General features: G+C 42.7%; 1 protein-coding gene across 1 annotated transcript; it reads left to right on the top strand.

Annotated features, from left to right (window-relative positions):
• The first annotated feature begins 106 nt into the window (after positions 1-106).
• LOC134378981 (transcriptional repressor RHIT-like) lies at positions 107-18,884 on the top strand. Its single transcript, XM_063098258.1, has 5 exons — positions 107-136; positions 1,453-1,673; positions 6,406-6,688; positions 18,109-18,436; positions 18,490-18,884. Exons 1-5 carry the CDS (start codon positions 107-109, stop codon positions 18,882-18,884), a joined length of 1,257 nt encoding a protein of 418 aa, XP_062954328.1.
• Positions 18,885-19,447: the final 563 nt, after the last annotated feature.

The following is a 19,447-nucleotide window of genomic DNA, read 5'->3' as shown; positions in this document are numbered from 1 at the left end:
AAGGCGGGGTGGGTGCCATTTTCCTTGTCAGCAGAGCAACGAATAGAATATCTGGACATGAAGGTACCCTTGTCTGTGAAACATCAAGATCTAGGAAGAGGCGATGATGTCTCTTGCTGAAGAGCCCAGTAATGGGGTACAGGCAAGGCAAGAACTTGAGCCCTGTGGTGGTAGAAAATCAGCAATAGCTGGTGGTGGTAACAAAAATATCCTTCCTGAATCTAAAGGGCATAGCAGTTGGAGAGAAGGTGGAAGGATATTGATGTGTCCTCTCACTGGAGAGGCAACAAGGAAATCAACTTTTGCTGTTATTTAGGAGAGAGGATGGAGCTCTAGGGAATCTATGTCCCACGCCTATAATTAGTACTTTGCCTGGAGGTGTCCAGAGGGAGTCCCCCAGGGTGAGAAAGGTGAAATTCTGGAGGGAAAGTCCCTTTAGGGTAGTGTGTCCCTGGCGTTGTGTGGAGGCCAGAGGCATCATAATTCCCTCTTATTATCATTTCTACTCTTAAGTTTTACCTGGCTTAGAATTTCATTCTCTGATTGAGTGACTTTAAGCTAGCTGCTTGACCTTTGACATTCTCAGCGTCATCATCTTTAAAATGTGGAAAACAGCCCTTCTCTGTCAGAGATTTGTTTAAGTCGTCCTCTGTTTTGAGTGCGGGGTTGACCATCATGTCATCCCTTTTGCCCACCACCCCTCTTTGTTGCTGTAATCCCCTTTCTCATCTTCTTGGCCCCTCCCTATTCCTTGAAGATTTTTGCCCCTGGTTCACTCTTACTCCGTCCAGCACTACTCCTGGCGTAATTCTTGGTGAAATCAGTATCCACATAGGTTATACTTCTATACTCTGTTCTCTCCATTCTGTCCTCAGTTAGGGGTCTGGATATTTATTGCTGTCTCTCACCTCCCTCATGTCTTTACTTCTCTCTCTACTGAGCTTAGATTCCTTCGTTGACCATTATAATTACTCCTTTGCTTACTCTTATACTTATCCTTATACTTATCCTTTTTCACTTATACTCTCTTGGTTACATCACTCTCCTATTTAAATCCAGCTCTAATTCTACTCTCTCCCTATGTTTGTTCAGCTGACTGTGGCTGGAGAAAAGCCCATAGCCATGCCCCCTACACGGCCATTCTGTTCTCCCATCAGCTCGAGGCCCTGGAAACCACTCCCAGTCTCTTCCCCGGAGCCCCCCTTCTCCTTCCATAAGTGTTCACTCTCACTCCCTCCTTCCTTCCTTCCTTCCAGTCATTCATCCCCAGCTTCCTCGCTTTTGCTTCGCCGCCCTTGCCCTCTTCTCTTTTTTTCCTTATCCTCTATGCTCTTTCAATGGGTTCTCTGCTTGGAGTTGAGGCTCAATCAGCTCCCCAGAGCTTCCTGTTTTATTTCCGCCCTCTCTGTGCCTGCTCCTGCTAAGGCGTAAACGCGCACTGAGATCCCACAGCTCCATCGAAGCCGCGCAGACAGTCGGAGAGGAGGTAAGATCGCCAAGTTCGGACCTCCCGCATATGCTAGAGAGGCCCAGGGCGGCGGGCGGCCGTTGTGGCGGAGGGAGGGGCGGGGCCTTCAGTGGAGCGTAGGCGTCTCCATGACAGCGGCCGCGCGTCCACGCCGGGAGCGAGGGGCCCCGCCCCCTGACCCGCCCTCTCCTGGTATCCTGCTGGGGTGGCCCGCGGACTTGCAGGGTGGCGAAATTGAGAAAGGCCTAGTTCCCTGGTTTTAATAGGGACCATTCTTGCATTTCATTACTCTTCAAGGTTCTTTCAACATACTGTATTTTAGCTACTAATAAAAGCATGCTGCAATGGGCCCATTTTCCTGGTGAGAAAACTGAGGAATCGGAGTGACTTGCTTCAGGTCATTCTAAGTGTTACCAGCCCAGCCGGGCATCCCAAGATATCGAGCAGCTGCTCCCCTTGTCACTGTGTCTGTGTGTGTAGGGCTATGATGTATTAGGGGTGAGCAGTAAGGCGGATGGTCATTTGTGGGGGTGTATTGGAAAAGAACATTCAGCTGTGAGGAAATTAAGAGAAAATAGAAAATCTTAACTGAGGAAGAAGGATAATTTTTGTGGGAGGGGGATTGAGTAATTTGCTCTTGATATTTGATGTTTTTAAGTATTTTCAAGCATTTGCCATATGTAGGGATTAGAGAGTTTTGGTAATTAGGAGAGGGCAAGATTGCAGGAGTGTCCTTTATTATAGGATTATGGGGAGATATTTAAAAGATTTTTTTTCTTTTTTTTCCTGTTACACCTCTTGCTGTGTAACAGAGACTCAAAAAGATTACTCAAAGCAACATGAATATGATGAGAAACCTGAAGGGGCTGCACCTCAGCAACTCCTCTGTTAGAAGGAGAAACTGGGTACAGCCCTGAGTCGGTTTTTGCATTAGGTTTTATTGAAAAGACAAGGAAATTACAGGAAAAGAACAGCTGGTTAATCAATCATAGTAAGAACAGAAAGAAATTGGCTATGTAACAATCTTCATCCAAGCATGCATGGTTCAAAATAGTTTAAACAATGTACCATCAAAAGAGTCATAAATTTAAGCTAGGTGACATGCAAAAGAAACAAAACAATCATTAAAGTGCCTGACTTCTTGAGAAACTCAAAGAAACAGCTTAAAGCAAAATGTGGAAAAAACCCCATGTACTAACTAATCTAGCAGAACGTCCTTGGAAATCTTAACTCACATATTTTCCTATCATTTAAGCTTTGTCGTATTAAGGGTTATTGCCCTCAGAACAATCCCTGTTTTGTTTCAGTTTTCTTGTCCACATTAAAGGCATTAAACCTGTGTGAGTTTCCTACTCACAAAATCTTCCAATGAACCCATTATATTAACAATTAGTGTATATAATCCTTTACCTAATCAGTGATTAGAATTGATTCCGTGGGCTCTTTTCCCCTAGCTGTAAGCTCTTGCTTCCTGTCCGAGGACTTTTGCCCATACATGCATTACCTAAAAACCCTATACTAAAAATCAACTGAGAATCAATATATATTTAGTTAGAATCGATTTGGTGGGCTCTTGTCCTCTAGCTGCAGGCTCTTGCCTCCTATCTGAGGACTTTTGTCCCATGCATGCATTACCTAAAACCCCGTACTATAGGAATCAAAATTTCTAACCCTCTACATTTCCCTTTTAAATAGACTTTATTTTTTAGAACAGTTTTAGGTTTACTGCAAAATTGAGCAGAAAGTACATAGAGTTCCTATATACTCTGTCTGCGATAACATGCACAATCTCTCCCACTATCAACATCCCACACCAGAGTGGTACATTTGTTGTAATTGATAAACCTACATTGATACATCATCATCACCCAAAGTCTGTAGTTTACATTAGGGTTCACTTTTGGTGTTGTACATTCTAAGGTTTTGGACAAATATATAATTACATATATCCACCATTATAATATCATGCAGAATAGTTTCACTGCCATAAAAATCCTCTGTGCTCCACCTATTCATCCCTCCCTACCTCCTAACACCTGACAACCACTGATCTTTTTACTGTCTCCATCGTTTTGCTTTTTCTATAAGTTTTAAGGAAGATGGATCAGGGGAGGGTAGAGATTAAAGCAAAAAAAGGAGAAATGGGAGGTCATGCGCAATCAAAAATATAGAAAATATAGAAATAAAGGGTCATTGAAATCAAGTAACACGTTGGGAAAGGGGTCATGAAGAACATAGGAATATCTCAAAGGGAGATAGGGATGAGAGTTACAGGGTGGCTTCAGGAAATTAAAGGGAAGGTTGTTATTGGAATTTACAACTGAAGTCATGGAATAGGAGCTATAGGATACCAGATCTCAAAATGTCTAGAATGATACTATGAAAGAATACAGAAGTCTTGAACAAGGATGGGAATTCATTAGAGGAGTTTTTTGGCATTCAGAATGGACACAGGAAATTTCCTGGAGAGGACTGCTGGAAAATGGGGCTTCTGCCAGCAGTTCAGTAGCCTACTGAAAAATAACCAATCATCTGGTTGTCAGACATCATCTGCACTGGCAGGATTTAACCCTAATGGGAATGAGGATGCAGGCCATAGACCTACACCAGGTACAGGTCTGCCTTTTCTTTCTCAGCTTTAGTGCTTCTCTTTGCTTAACCTTTGTGGGGCATCGCAATGAGGCAATATAACAGCTTGTGGGCCCCAGAATTGTCCAAGAGGAACTGCAGATGAACAGCAACATTGAAGAGGCATCTAGGAACCTAAGTAGTTTTTTCTGCTCTTGGTCTAGATCTGTCATTCTAGCTCTCACAGAAAAGGTCAGGTTGACTACTTTTTGGTCTTTTTTGAGTACTCATATAGTGCTGCAAACTGGTTGGAAGAAAGAACTAAAGGGAATTATGACTGGTTTACTTGCTATAGAACACCAGTGAGATAGCCAAGGAATGTGAAAGAGCTAAGTCCTTCCAGAGATCCAGCCAGGCCATCCTAGAAACAGGAAGACTTAAAACCTCTCCATGTAGCAGAAATCCTATGGTCTGTATTTCAATAATAATTTCTATTTTGGGTTCTATTTTTTCATAATATAGGAGAGTAACTCTACAATGGCCCCTCCACACTACCAGAGTACCCAGGATGATGATTCTACAAATGGTGTATGGCCTGTGTAGTCGCATTTTGGGGGAACCCCTATATCTATCTCTAGGCCTCCTTCAGTTCCTCTCCACACCTATTCTGGTGCAAGGCCTTACAAATGCTCCAGCCAGAAGAGTCTTCCCCACCTGGTTTAATTCTGTTCAGTAACTATTACTGACTATAAATTTCCTATTTGGCATCAATAATGTAAAACTGTCAAGGCAACCCCCCCCCCCCTTTTTTCCTTTTGGCAGCTGGATGGTACAGGGATCGAACCCCGGATGTTAATGGGGAAGACTCTTGACTTAACCAATTAGCTCACACAACTGAGCTAATTGGCCAGCTCTAAACCCCATTTTTAAGCTGCTTATTTATGGGGGCTGAACAAAGATTAAATGATAATGCCCAATGTGCATATGTACTTGTAGTCCCACTGCAAACATTCTGAGAATGATTTCCTATTGGCTGCTTTAGAATGTTTCCCAACTATTGCATGTGAGTAGAGAAGAGGCATCATGATTGCCGATGACAAATTTTTTTACCTTTGGAGTCGAGGATGTTTAAAGTTTGCACGGCGATGGGCTATTTTCCTTTATACAAATGGGGATGAGGCCAAGAGAGCAATGGCTAGACTCGTGGCTGGTTGGGGTGGGAGGTAAGGAGTAAAGAAAGCTCACAAGAATGTCATCAACTGGAATAAAAAAGGTAGAAAGCACTGGTCTGGATGATAAGTTCCAGTGCTTAGGTTAATATTCTTGTTGTGGGAAATGAGTGATTTGTATGCTTAGCTCCATCATGAGGCTGAAGGTAGACAGAGCTTTCAATTGTATTCTTTTCACCATTTGGGTTCTAAACAACCTTTTGACTTGTTATTTGGTTTCCTGAAGAGGGTGATTGCAAAACTGATCCCACTACTCGGACCAGGTGTGCTGTCTATTCAGAAGTAGTCAGTCATTCTGGCTCTACATCAGCCTCTTGTGAAGTTAGAGTTTTTTGTTTGTTTGTTTGTTTGTTTGTTTGTTTGTTTTTTGTGAAGTCAGTTTTGGAAAGTCAGTCACTTTACTAGGGCCTGTTCTGACGGGTATATTATCAATCACTTGCTAGGCATGCTGAGGCTGAGGCAAACTTGAGCTCTCCAAAACAGAGAGAGGTGACTTTTAATTTTTGTTCTTCTACCTCCTCATTCTCTACAGTGGCTAAACATCTAACCTCGGTCCTGTGCTACACCTCTACCCTTGTTTCTCTAAGTATATCAAGTCCATTTGTGAGCTGCCGGTTCCCTGTCCCCCTGCTGCTCCTTTGCAGTGCCTCCAAGGGCTTGGTGGCAAGAATGACTTCTAAGAAGGGTGTGGCTTGGTTTCCCAGCACCCAGGCACGTGACATCGTCAATCCCGGCTAAGGGAGAGGAATCATCCAGGAAATGCTATTACACACACCTGGTGGTGGTCCTCTGGATGAGGCAGATTGATAACATTGCATATCTCTGCAGGGTGTGGGATTGGGTGGTAAGGAGGGAGACAGGCAAGGGAGGCTCTCAGTGGAGGAGGTAAGTGGTCTGGGTTTGGGCGAAAGTGAGGGAGAATGAAGAGTATAGACAGAGATGAAGTCAGGGAGGAAGGCAAAGGAATTTTGCCAGATCACTAGGGATGTTTGGAATAAGGCACACCATGGGACCTTGATAATTACACACTTGAAAGAAGGATGTGGAGTTGGTCAGAAGAGAGGAGGTTGAATAGACAAGTGGATGGCATCTTTGAACCCTTAAGTCTGCTCGGAGATCCCACCTCCTGTTTTTTCTCAGCTCCCGGAGGACCCACCTGGACTCTTCAGAGCGACAAGCCGGGTCAGCGCCTCCCTGTCCCCCTTACGTCCGGTCCCGGCAGGTCCCACGGCGCCTGTCCTTGGCAGCCCTGTTGCGCATGTGTTTTCTCCCTACTTCTCCCCCATTTCTTTCCTCTTGCCACCCTTTCCTAGTCGACCCTGACTGGGAAGAGTTAAGGCTGGTGAGAACACACACCCCGGAGAGGCTGGCGGCGGACACGCACCCACTCCCATTTCCCGGACCGAGCTGGAGCCTTTGTTCAGTGGGTTAAGGAAGGGAGTGTCAGGGGAGAGAAGCTGGAAAGAGGAAGCATTAGGGAGGGGTGGTGAGAGCTCTGGAAGAGGGCCAGGGGTTGCCCAGGGACAAGGGCAGGATGTGAGGAAAAGAGGCTGGCCCGGGAGCACAGACCCCGCCTTCCCTGTGAGCCGGTGAGTTTTCCTCTGGCGTCTTTTTTGTTCTTATCTTTCTCTACCCAGCGCTTCAACCTGCCTCCTCTTCCTCCAGTTCTCCCTTCCCTTCATCGGACTCCTCCCCTCCCTCCGCACCTCCCCAGGCACTTTCTACTTCAGTTCTGCAAAGCAAGGGAAAGACATTGCCTCAGGGACTGGGGGCGCACTTTCGAGAGTGGGTCCTGTGGGACTGCGGAAGTTAAGGAAGGGAGTGTCAGGGAGAGAGGCTGGAAAGAGGAAGCGTTAGGGAAGGGTCGTGAGAGCTCTGGAAGAGGGCCAGGGGTCGCTCAGGGGCAAGGGCAGGATGTGAGTAGGGACATGCTTCTTAGCTGTCACGTTCAGGGAGGTAGAATGGAGTCAGGATGGGGGTCTCTCTAACGTTCTACCCCCAGGTTAACTTTCCCCTATCTTCACCCTCCACAGACTAACCATGGCACCCATACACTCTGCACCTGGAGTTCAGGTGCGAATGTGGCCTCCTGACTCCCCCCAGGCCCCCCTGTATATTTTTGTTCACCTCTTCCTCTTATGCGTCCCAATCCTGGGCTCTCATGCCATCCCAGGGGCTGCTGACATTTGAGGAATTGGCAGTGAGTTTCTCCCAGGAAAAATGGGGGTGTCTGGACTCTGCACAAAGGGCCCTGTACAGGGATGTCATGTGGGAGAACTATAGAAATCTGACTTCTTTGGGTGAGACTTCATTTCTCTTCCCTGTTTCAGAATTCTCTTCATTAGCTGTACATAGATTTTCAGCACGACTCAATGAGAGCATCCCCACTGATTCCCCAACCCCAAAAGGAGTGCTACTGAGCAGGGATTAATTGATGTTGTAGTGGTCTGATAACGTGGTATGGTTTAGATCAGTATTACTCTCAAAGAACTTTCTAAAAATGGAAGTAATAACTGTATTTTTATGGGGGCACTTAGAGTAGTGAGTAATAGCTTTATATAACTCTTTCTAGAAATCTGGGCTCTTTTAAAACAGCAATATTCCTGATTTCGTTAATATATTCAGAAAGCCATGTCAGGGCCATTGCAGTGAAAGCCTTAGAAACCTTAGTCAGTCACATCAGAACCCAAAAATTCATTAGCAGAAATGAGTTGTCACCAGCTGTTTTACAGGGCAGGCGTTCTTACTCATGGTTACCTTTTCTTTAACACCAGTCCCTTTTATTCTTTTTCCCTCTCTCTCCTCTTTCCTCCCTCCCTTTCTGCCTCTTTTATGTTCTCCTTATTTCTTATTTTCTTTTTCTACATTTTCCTCTCTTTTCCTTCTCTCTCTCACTACCTTCTTAGCCATGAATCTTTCAACCTCTACTCCCACCCAAATGCATATAACATTTCTTTCTATCCATTACATTTTTATTACAAACATGTTTTTGTTTCCTGAATAGTCCCATAGGATATGATAGGAAATCCAGGTACGTTAATGGGCTGTGTAAAATAAAAAGGCCTGGGAATGGGAGATGTGATTCTGGTTGGGGAGAAGGAGATTTCTGGGTCGGTCAGTCTTCAGGTATTTATCTCATTCCCATTATGGGCATGCCATTTAGTGGGTGATGGAGTTTGGATGTGTTGTTCCCTCCAAAACTCATGTGGAAATTTGATCCCCAATGTGGCAGTGTTGGAAACTGATTGAGTCATGGGGGTGGACCCCTCATGAATGGATTAATGCTCTCCTTGGAGGAGGGGGGATTAATGAGTGAGTTCTCCCTCTATTAGTTCCCATGAGAGCTCATTGCTGAAAAAGACCCTGGCACCTTCTCTCTCTCTCTCTTGCTTCCTCTCGCCATGTGATCTGTTTGTACCTGCCGGCTGTCTGCCACTTTCCACCATGAGTAGAAACAGCCTGAATCCCGTGCCAGATGCAACTGTCCCAGAATCATAAGACAAATAAACCTCTTTTCCTTATAAATTACCCAGTCGCAGGTATTCTGTTATAGCAACACAAAATGGACTAATACAGAGGGTGAGTAGGTGAGGCTGTGAGGATCAAGGAAACCAGGAGTCATAACAGCTTTAACCAGATCCTTGGTTTACCAGTCTAGTATTACCTTCTGATATTAATATCAAGGTTGTAATAAAGAGATCTGGTTGATTTCCATCACATTTTTCTTTACTTCAAATCCCAAACTTCCCTCATAATCTTTTATGGGCCCACCATCAGTTAGCCCATACTCATTACAGTTTGGGGTGGGGCACTCACAGATAAATAAGATATAGCCTTTGCCCACCTGGAAGTTACCTTCTGGCTGGCAAGGCAAGGTATCCATACAGAAAAACCACCTGTTAAAATGTTAGAAGAATGAATATGCTTAATGTCAAATGAGTGTTCTAGAGCAAAGTGTGGTCTGTAGACCAGTGCCAGTCTGTGAACTATTTGTTACCAGTTTGTGATGGAGTAAGTACACAAACCGAGAGAAAGCACTTAGAAAGTCTATATCGACTTGACATTGCTACAGGTCCCAAGCCTGTGATCAGTGGACTCATCCAGCAAAAGAACAAAACAAGATAAAAACCCTCTGTTGTTCACCACAGATAGCTTAAGAGGCACTGGTCTAGAGAGTAATTGCTGTATGAGGTGGGGTGGACAAAGAAGGCTTCATGGGTGAAAGAAGTGGAACTTGAAGGGTGGGCAAAAAGAACTAATTATGGAGAGATGGGAAACAATGAAGGCATTCCAGGTGGGGAGAAGGGTGAGAGCAAAGACTCAAAGGGAGGTGGATTCAGTGGATGATGATAAATAGACCAGTCTGCCTGGTTAGCTTAGGGTAACATGAAAGGGTGGAGGTGGTTACAAAGATTGGGGTCAGACAAGTTGAATGAACTGCATGGCCCCAGCCTACCTTTGCAGTCAGACTCATCGCCCAGGGAATTTTGTTTTATGGTCCATGAACAGAAATTCTAGAGTTTTGAGAATAAAATGGACTACATGTATGTAAGATGTATGAAAATGGACATAAGTTGGTGGAGGGGTGGTATTTCAAAAGACAGGCTTAGACAAATTGAAGAATGGTCATCTGAATTCTTTCTGTTAGAGTGTTATGGTGCAGAGAATATAGGGAAGAAAAGCAATCCATAGTTCAGTATGAAATGTTTGTATCTTTGATTGATCCAGCAGGATTCCTGTTTTCTAAAGCTGAGCCGATCTCACAGCTGGAGCAAGGTGAGGAGCCATGGATTCTGGATACCCCAAGACCTGCTGATCTAGGGCTTATTCCAACCTTTTCTGCAGGTGAGAGGACTGGGTCCAAATATAAAATGAGCAGAAAGGAGGGTTTTATGGGCATTCAATATTTGAGGAAGGGAGTGGATGAGGGAGAAATCAAATTTACTCTTCATTTTCTCTTCCTTAGTCATAATCTTCTTACCAATCTATTCATCCAATTATTTATTTCTTGGGATTAACTTTGTCAACCATACCCTTTGTCTTTTGTTGTTCTCATTATTAGTCCCTGCTCTCGAAGGCATTTGCCATGTATATCCCTCAGTATGGAACTGTCATTCTGCATCAGTTTTCCATGCTCCAGAGCTTATGTGCAACTTATGGCTGTCTCTGAGTCCTTTAAAGAGACTGACCTGTTGATATCTCACATCCCTAACCTCCAGATCTCATTGTGTTCTAATTCTTGCTCTGTTTGTTCACTTAGCAAGCTTGTATGGAATATACTATGTGCAGGAGCTGTGCACTTCCTGAGAAAGTGCTATCAGCATGTCCTGAGAAAGATGTCATTTGGAGTGTGAAGTAGATTTGGATTTATTCCAGGGGTATAAGGGAGACACAACGGTTTCTCCTTTCCCTTCTAGGTAGCCTTGTTAATTTTTGAAGAATAAAACATATTTTTCTGGTTGCAAATGTGATGTCTGATCATTATAGAAAAGTTGCAAATACAAAGAGTGTAAAATACTTAAGAACACTCAAAATCCCACTACCCAGACACAACTTCTCTTTACATTTTGGTGTATTCCTCACAAACTTTTAAAGAAGTTAGTTTAATGTAGGTCTAGAGATAATGTCCATCTTCGTTATGTAGCCCAAAATGTCTCCAAGAATGAGAATGTCAGAGTGATAGAAGGGTACGGTCAACTCCTGTGGCTCTTTAAATCAGACTGTCTACTAAGACCAGCTCTTACATTTTTATTTTTTTGCACAGTGATGCCAAGTAGTATTTTGTTGCTCACTCACCTTGGAGTCATTAAATTCCAAACTCTATATTTTCTGACACGTTGGTAATTTTTAAATTCCACATGTGTTGGAGGTTTGGAGAAGAGTTCTTTCTACTCTGAGAATATGGAACCAGAAAGGTCTGGTGTTGTCATTGGCAGGTGATGAAGTGATGTGGCTTGGGGACAGCAGCAGTAGACTCAAGTATCTTCAGCATTTGGCTTCTCTTGATCACTGGTAGTAGTGTGGAAGGTTCACTGATTTGCCACACATCTGAGATCATGTTGAATGGACAGTAAATATATAGATCAACCTCCTATATGGTACGCATGTGTACACGGATCTTTTTGTGCATGTGTTTGTACCTCATGCTCAGAAAAAGTTCATGCATATGATGACTTATTTTTAAACAGTTTAAAACTGTTCCACAGTCACAGACATACTCCAGCCTTAACATTGCTTGCTAGCCTATTGAGATAACTCCAGGTATCCATCTCATCCTTATTCATAGAGGTCATCTGTATATGCCTGTTATTGGTATATATAGTTATATGTTTGTTTCTGTCTCATTTTGGTTTGGGAATACCAGAACTCATGGATAGGTTTAGAGGAACTCAAAACCAAATTACACATATTAGATGTAGTTAATAGAACTACTTTCGCAGTCTTCACACTAATGGATGTGAACAATTGCAAAGATAGCCCAAGACATGGATTAGACAAAATAGCAAAAAGAACACAAAAAACAAAAAGTAGTTTCTACTTGACTTTGAAATGTGGTTTGTCACTATTTTTAAAGGGAACTTATCAAATTGTCCCAGGACCTTTTTTCAGCATATCTGAGCATATTTTACATAAACATGTTTTAGTATTAAAAAAATAGCAAACATTTGTGTACTATTTACTATCTGTGAAGAATTTTTCTAAATCCTTTTGCAACGATCCCATGAGTTAGATATTATCATCATCCTTATTTTTCAGGTGGGGCAGCTACAGTGCAAAAGGGGAAAAATACTTTGTAGAGATCAAGAACTAGTCAGTGGTAGAGCTGGGATTTGAACCTGCAGTCTGACTCTAGAACTTGTACTCTCATTGTCTAAGCTATATTGATTGCTTCTTCCCTTACTGTTGCACTCTCTTTGTTACCTCTCTCCCCCTGGGTGATGGAGATGCAAAGGATTACTCAAAGCCCATTTCTTCTGAGCAGTGAGAAGCCCCGAAGGGGTTAATTTTCCAGGATCCCTCTGGAGAGAGGCATTCCTCCTTGGAAAAATAACACCGGTCTGGGGTTCTCTCCCAGTATTTATTCTCCAGGCCAGAAAGTTACAGAAAAGGAACATAGGTGGAGTTATGGCTAAGTATAGTTTAACAATAGAAGCTGGTAACATCAGTGAAATAACAAAGTGACATTCCATAATGCAATTTGCAAAAGGTTAAGTCGATCCACGAACAAAAGCTTGTTCTTAGCAAATACTGTCTTTTCCTACAGCAATTTCCTCACTATGTTTCCACGAACAAAAGCTTGTTCTTAGCAAATACTGTCTTTTCCTACAGCAATTTCTTCAGTATGTTTACATAACAATCAAGTAACTTTAGGTTAACCTGCACCAAGGATGTCTGTCCTTGAGCCAGCAATTTTGCTGTGTTACAATTCTTTATCTGCAACAGAGACTTTAGCCTGGGGAAAGTTTCCTGTCTTTTGCAAGCTTAACATTTCCATATTTAATTTAAAAAAGTTAGGTTATACCTGAAACTACAGGGCTTTGGAAGCTAGGCCCTGTGAAATACATTTGCTTTATAAATGTCAGTATACTCCACACTGTATTAAACATAAGCTAAAGCTGACTGTGGTGTAACTTTTAGGGAAGAGTATGTCAAGGGAAACCTTTCTTTCAAGTTCAAATTGAATTTGTCTCCTATTTTTTATGATTATATCATTTATTGACTTTAGCATCATTTTTTATATCCTGTGGTTCAGTAGGACCTTGGAGCTATGAAAAAAGATCTTGAAAATTAAAAGATAAAATTATCTCTCTCTGTGTAGGAAATGTGTGAGTCAGCAGTGTTAAAGATGGGCCTGGGTGTGGAAATCAGAACGTTTCAGTAGCTCCTTTGTTAGGTAGTCACTTGGTGAAGCTTTGCCACTTTAAAAAAAATATTGGTCCCCAAATATCAGCTACACATAACTCATGTGTAAGGAAAAATATATTCTAGAGCCAGATAGTAAACATTTTGCATCAGCTTCTGGTTTAGGATGTCCTCTTTATTGCTTCTGACCATGGTTATTTGGAGAATTGCACCAACTTTCAATGGGTTGTGTGGAACTGTCAATTCCTGGATTATATGTGGTGGCCTGAATCTTTAGCTGGCCTGTCCTTACCATCCTACACCCTAAACCACTCCAGCCATCTGAAGAAAACATACTGTGTCCTGGAAACTCATTCTACTTCCTAAAGTGATAGAATGTTAGAGCTAAAATGGACCTTAGAAATAATTCTTTTGGGAGAGGGGTTAGCAAGCAATTGGTTAATGGACACAAAGAATGACTAAGTTTTGTAGTGATGAATATACTTATTATCCTGATTTGTACATAGGTATTGATATTTAACTCTGTACCCCACAAATATGTATGATCAATTATGTTTCAATAAAAAAATTCTTTAAAAAATAAGTTTTGCCAGTGAGCTGCCAAAAAAAAAAAATGTTTTGTTGAGTTATAATCTATATACCATAAAATTCACCCATTTTAAGTATACATTCAATGATTTTTAGTAAATTTAAAGAGTTGTAAATCATCAGCACAATCCAATTTTAGAATATTTCTATCACTCCCACAAGATCCCTTGTGACCATTTGTGGTCCCTCTCCATTCCCACCCATGGCCCCAGGCAACTACAATTTTACTTTCTGTCTCTCTATATTTGCCTTTCCTGGACATTTCATAAGAATGGAATAGTACCTTCTAAGAAACTGTCAAGCTATTTTCCAAAGTGGCTGCATCATTCTACATTTTCACCAGTAATGTATGAGGTTTCCAGTTTCTCCACATCCTTGCCAGCACTTAAGTGATATGAAGTGGTTTTAGGTTTATTTATATCTTTAATTCCTCATTGTGGTTTTAGTTTTTATTTTTCTAATGACTAATGATGCTTAACATTTCCATGTGCTTTTTAGCCTTTGCATACCTTTCTTGGTAAAGTTTCTATTCAAATTTGGGTCACCGGTATTCATATTATTAAGTTGTAAGAGGTCCTTTATATATTTCGAATACAAGTCCCTTTTCATATATGGTTTACAAACATTTTCTCCCAGTCTGTAGCTTGTCTTTTCATTTTCTTAATGTTGTATTTTGAAGTACAAAAGTTTTTAATTTTGATTAAGACCAAATTTATTAATTATGCTCTCTTTTTTACCTCATGGTTTTAGTGTCAAATCTAAGAAATCTTTGACCAAAGTAAGGTCATGAAAATTTTCTTCTATAATTTTAGTTTTAGCTCCATGAAGAATGTGTGTTCTGCTGTTTTTGTGCAGTGTTCTATGTCAATAAGGTCAAGTTGTTTGAAAGTGTTATTCAAGTATTCTAAATCCTTACTGGTTTTCTGTCTTCTTGTTTCACCCAGTATCAACAGTGCAATATTGATGCCTACAACTGTCATTGTTGAATTGTCCTTTTTACTCTTCAGTCTGATCACTTTTTGCTTCATATATTTTGGAGTTTTGTTGTTAGGTGTGTGTATGTTTATAATTGTCAATCCCCGTGATGAATTGACCTTTTTATCGTTATAATATGTCCTTCATTTTCTCCAGTAACATTTTTGACTTAAAGTCTATTTTGTCTGACATTGGTAGCCACTCCAACTCGCCTATGGTTATTGTTTGCATGGTATATATTTTCCCCATTTTTTAATCTCAACCTATTTATGTCTGTGAATCTAAAGTGTTTTTATTGTAGATAACATCTAGTTGGATTTTTTATCCACTCTGACAATCTCTGCCTTTTGACTAAAGTATTTAATCCATTCATATTTAGTGTTGTTACTCATATGGTTGGATTTATGCTTGCCATTTTGCTGTTTGTTTTCTGTTTTCTTGTGTCTTTTTCTCTTCCTTTTTTCCTTTACTGCCTTCTTTTTAATTAAATTGGTATACATTTGTAATTATCGCACTCTAACTCAGAATAATATTAACTTAATTCCAGTCAGACATATACATTTTGCTTCATTATAGCTTCATTTCATCCCATTTCTTTTCTGCCATATTGTCATATATATTAAATCTATATATGTTGTAAACCCAACAATACAATGTTTTAATTATTGCTTTTTAGAATACCTCTTTTAAAAGTTAAGAGCAGAAAGCCAAAAGCATATATTTATAGAATCTTTTTTATTAACCCACATATTTCCTAGAGAGATACTTGATGGAGTTTGGATGTGTTCCCAGAACTCATGTGGAAATTTGATCCCCAATGTGGCAGTGTTAGAAACTGGTTGAATCATGGGGGCAGATCCCTCATGAATGGATTAATGCTCTCCCTAGGAGGGGGGATTAATGAGTGAGTTCTCACTCCATTAGGTCCTGTGAGAGCTGATTGTTTAAAAAGACCCTGGCACCTCCTTCTCTCTCTCTTTGCTTCCTCTTGCCATGTGATCTGCTTTTACCGGCCAGCTGCCTGCCACTTTCCACCAGGAGTAGAAGCAGTCTGAGGCCCGTGCCAGATGTATCTGTCCCAGAATCATAAGCCAAATAAACTTCTGATCTTTATAATTATCTAGTCTCAGGTATTTCCGTAATAGCAACACAAAACGGACTAATACAGTACTCTTCATTTCTTCTTGAGGTTCCAGTTACTTTCCGAGTTACTTCCTTAGTCTAATATAGCTTCATTCCCTCCCCACCTTTGGTGCTATTATTGGAATATGTATTACTTCTATACTTAAGTCCACAATACAATTTTATAATTATTGTTGTATACAAATATCCTTACATAGTTAGGAGAAAAAAAGAAAAAATATACTGTCTTTGGGCCAAGCCCGTGGCGCACTCGGGAGAGTGTGGTGCTGGGAGCGCAGCAACGCTCCCGCCGCGGGTTCAGATCCTATATAGGAATGGCCGGTGCACTCACTGGCTGGGTGCCGGTCACGAAAAAGACAAAAAAAAAAAAAAAAGAAAAAAATACTGTCTTTTATAATTATCTATATAATTACCATTAGTGGTGCTCTTTGGTTATTCATCTGGATTCAAGGTACTGTATCATGTCATTTTCTTTCAGCCTCAGAAGATTGCTTTTATATTTCTTGTAAGGCAGGTAGCAACAAATTCTCTCAGACTCTGCTTACCTGGGAACATCTTTATTTCATCTTCATTTTTGGAGAAAAATTTTGCTGAATATAGAATTCTTGGCTGACAAATCTTTCTTTTTTTCCCTTTCAGCATTTTGAATATGTCATCCCACTGCCTTCTGGCAGCCATTGTTTTTGATGAGAATTCACCTCTTAATTTTTTTGTGGTTTCTTTGTACATGATGAATTATTTTTCTCTTGCTGCTTTCAAGATTTCTGTGTGGTTGTTGTTGCTGTTTATTTGTTCAGTGACTTACCTGGACTAACTCTGTAGGGTCTCTTTACCTTCAGTGTCATGCACAGTATTTTTAAATTTTTATTTTCATTTTTAAGCCTTACTTCTTAGAGGTCAACATGGTTTATTGGTTAGACAATGATTGGTTAGAGGTTGTGCTTAAACGACTTGAGCCATTAAGTCTTCCACCATTTACTGGTGGATGTGTGTGGCTTGGAAAATGCATTCAAAGTTCGGGCAGTTTGCCAGTCTGTCTTGGCTTTTGCTTTCTGTCTTTGCAGGGCCTCATGCTCAGCCGAAATGAATAGGTTGCTAGTGTATTTAGCCTTGCACATGTGCACAGATTTCCAGATCATGAAGGGAATGTAGGATCTTATCAAGACCCATTTTGGACGTATTATTCTCCAGATCTCCTTGTTGAATTTCTGGCTGGTCTACAGGTTTGTTGCTTTTTTCAAGTATGTAGCTCTCAGGCAAGCTGAAATGTTGGCCTTTGCTGTTATTGCCACTGAGATTGCTATTGTTTTGGACAATTCCCCAGGCTTGGAATTTTCTCTGTTCTGTTCTGAATAAAGTCAGCCTGCTGATGTTTATGGCCTGCCCTTTCCTGCCAGAACTTTGGGGCCATAGGGTTGGGTAGATGATGGGAACAGCTCCAGGTTAAAATGTGACAGCCTCTCACTGTCCTTGCTGAGGTTCAAGAAATATTTGTGAATAAATGCTTTTCACTTTGTTTGATGCCTCTAGTCAATTTCCAGAGTCGTTGCTTGATTGTTTTTTTAACAAATTTGTCCAGTTTTATTGTTGCTATTTTGGAAAGAGTAATTGCTGAGTGCATCATTCAGCCATTTTGGAAATATCTGCCTCTGAACCCCTGGAAATAATTATGTGTAAAACAGGATTAGAAATTTAAACTTACTATAACCAAGTAGAAATAACTTAACGTTTGTTTTTGGATTGTCTGGGTTTCTAGTGAGAAGCCAGATCGCTGAGTTTGAAGTAATTGTGGACCCCTTGAATCTGTGTATCCCTTTACTTTTGAAGTGCTCCATTCAGCAAATATTTATTAAGCAGCCTCTTAATCATCCTAACAGACCAGTTAAGTATGTCCTCCCTCCCTCCCCCATTTTACAGATGAGAAAAATGTCTTATAGCTGCTGAGTGATTTGCCCAATGGGTCAATGGTAGTCTCAACACTAGGGCACAATTCTCTTGATGTGCACTCCAGTCCACTTCCACCCATCTCTAAACCTGGCCTCTGTTTTCCGCCTAGCAGGTGATATACGTGAAACCCCTACCCCTTGGAAGGAGGGCTGCGAGGCTGGAGACCTCCAGGGACTCTTTTTTCCAGCCTTGCCCAGTGGGGACGAGGCCTCCCGGGAGCCTTCTGATAAGATTCTCTTCTGGTGCAGTTTGGAGGGCAAGGAGCTGATTCCCTGAGCTGCCATCGACTGTCCTTGGCAACCCCTTTCTCCCCCGGACCTTCCCCAGCCTTACCAGTGTCCGCAGTGCGGCAAGGGCTTCAGCCACCGCTCCAACTTCAACCGTCACAGGCGCAGCCACAGCGGCGAGAAGCGATTCCAGTGTCCGCAGTGCAACCAGCGACTGAGCTGGAGCTCGGACCTGACGCGCCGCCTGTGCACGCACAGCGGCGAGCGGCCCTTCTGGTCCGCGCTGTGCGGGAAGAGCTTTGGCCTCAGCTCGGACTACCCGCGCCACCAGCGCACGCACACAGGCGAGCGCCCATTCCCATGTCCGCAGGGCACCCGAAGCTTCAGCCGCAGGTCGGACCTGGCCTTACGCCAGCGCGTCCACACCGGCGAGCGGCCCTGCAGGTGCAGTGACTGCGGCAAGTGCTTCCGTCTCGGCTAGGACCTGGTCAAGCACCGGCGTACCTACACGGACGAGAGGCCCTAAAGTGCGGGAACTGTACCAAGTGTTTCAGCCACCGCGCCAACCTCATCACGCACCGGCGCGTCCACACCGGGGACAAGCCTTACAAGTGCCCCGACTGCGGGAAGAGCTTCAGCCAGAGCTCGCACCTCATCATCCACCAGAGGGCGCACACGGGCGCGCGCCCCTTCCCCTGCGGTGACTGCGACAAGAGCTTCAGCAGCCGCTCCTACGCCCTCACGCACCGCAGGGTCCACACCGGCGAGAAGCCCTACGGCTGCGAGGTGTGCTGCAAGAGCTTCAGTCAGAAGACAAACATCATCACGCACCGGAAGCTGCACGGGGCGGCCAGGCGGCTAGGGACTGAAGCCTGAGGCTGCCATCTGGGGCTGAGCAGGGGCGACCCATTTCCAGACCTCACCCCTCCTCAGTGGGACGCTAAAAGGGAATATTTGGGGCCAGAGTATGGAAATGGAGTAGGGAAGCTCAAGTTGACTTTCTGTAGTTACCATTTCCATTTAGGCGTCTGCTCTTATTGCTTCTTCAGAGTCTCCCATGCTCCCCAGTCCCTGGGTATTTGGGTCACCAGGGAATTACCTGGGAATAGAAGATGTGGAGCAAAAGGATAGCAGATAATATGGGTGTGTGTGTGTGTTGGGGGGGGAAGTTTTAGAGTTTTCTCATCACCCTGACGTGGCCTCATGCTGTCTTCTAAGGTTTTCACCTCCCACTCCTTAGTGGCTCATTGGAGCCTCTAGTCTACCTTCTGGGTGCTGTTAAAGGTGGAGATGAGGATTAATAAGAAAAGATGGCCTTTTCAGATGGCCCCTGCTATGTTTCCAGTCCCAAAATGACCTTCTCAGCTGTGCAGCTCTGGGCCCAGAAAGCACTTCTTGTCTTTTACAGAACTTAGGGTAGAAGTCAAACACAGGAAAGG

The sequence above is a fragment of the Cynocephalus volans genome, chromosome 5 (assembly GCF_027409185.1).
Source record: "Cynocephalus volans isolate mCynVol1 chromosome 5, mCynVol1.pri, whole genome shotgun sequence".
Lineage (NCBI taxonomy): Eukaryota > Metazoa > Chordata > Mammalia > Dermoptera > Cynocephalidae > Cynocephalus > Cynocephalus volans.
The sequence above is the reverse complement of the archived record's forward strand: the minus strand, read 5'-3'. Positions and strand labels throughout refer to the sequence as shown.

Excerpts from the sequence above, each read along its gene's own strand:
- LOC134378981 (XM_063098258.1), top strand. The coding sequence starts at position 107 with ATGTCTCTTGCTGAAGAGCCCAGTAATGGG. Across the intron at positions 1,674-6,405 it reads TCTCCTGGTATCCTGCTGGG|CTCCCGGAGGACCCACCTGG; the intron begins GTGGCCCGCGGA and ends GTTTTTTCTCAG. Across the intron at positions 6,689-18,108 it reads CGAGCTGGAGCCTTTGTTCA|CCTTACCAGTGTCCGCAGTG; the intron begins GTGGGTTAAGGA and ends GACCTTCCCCAG.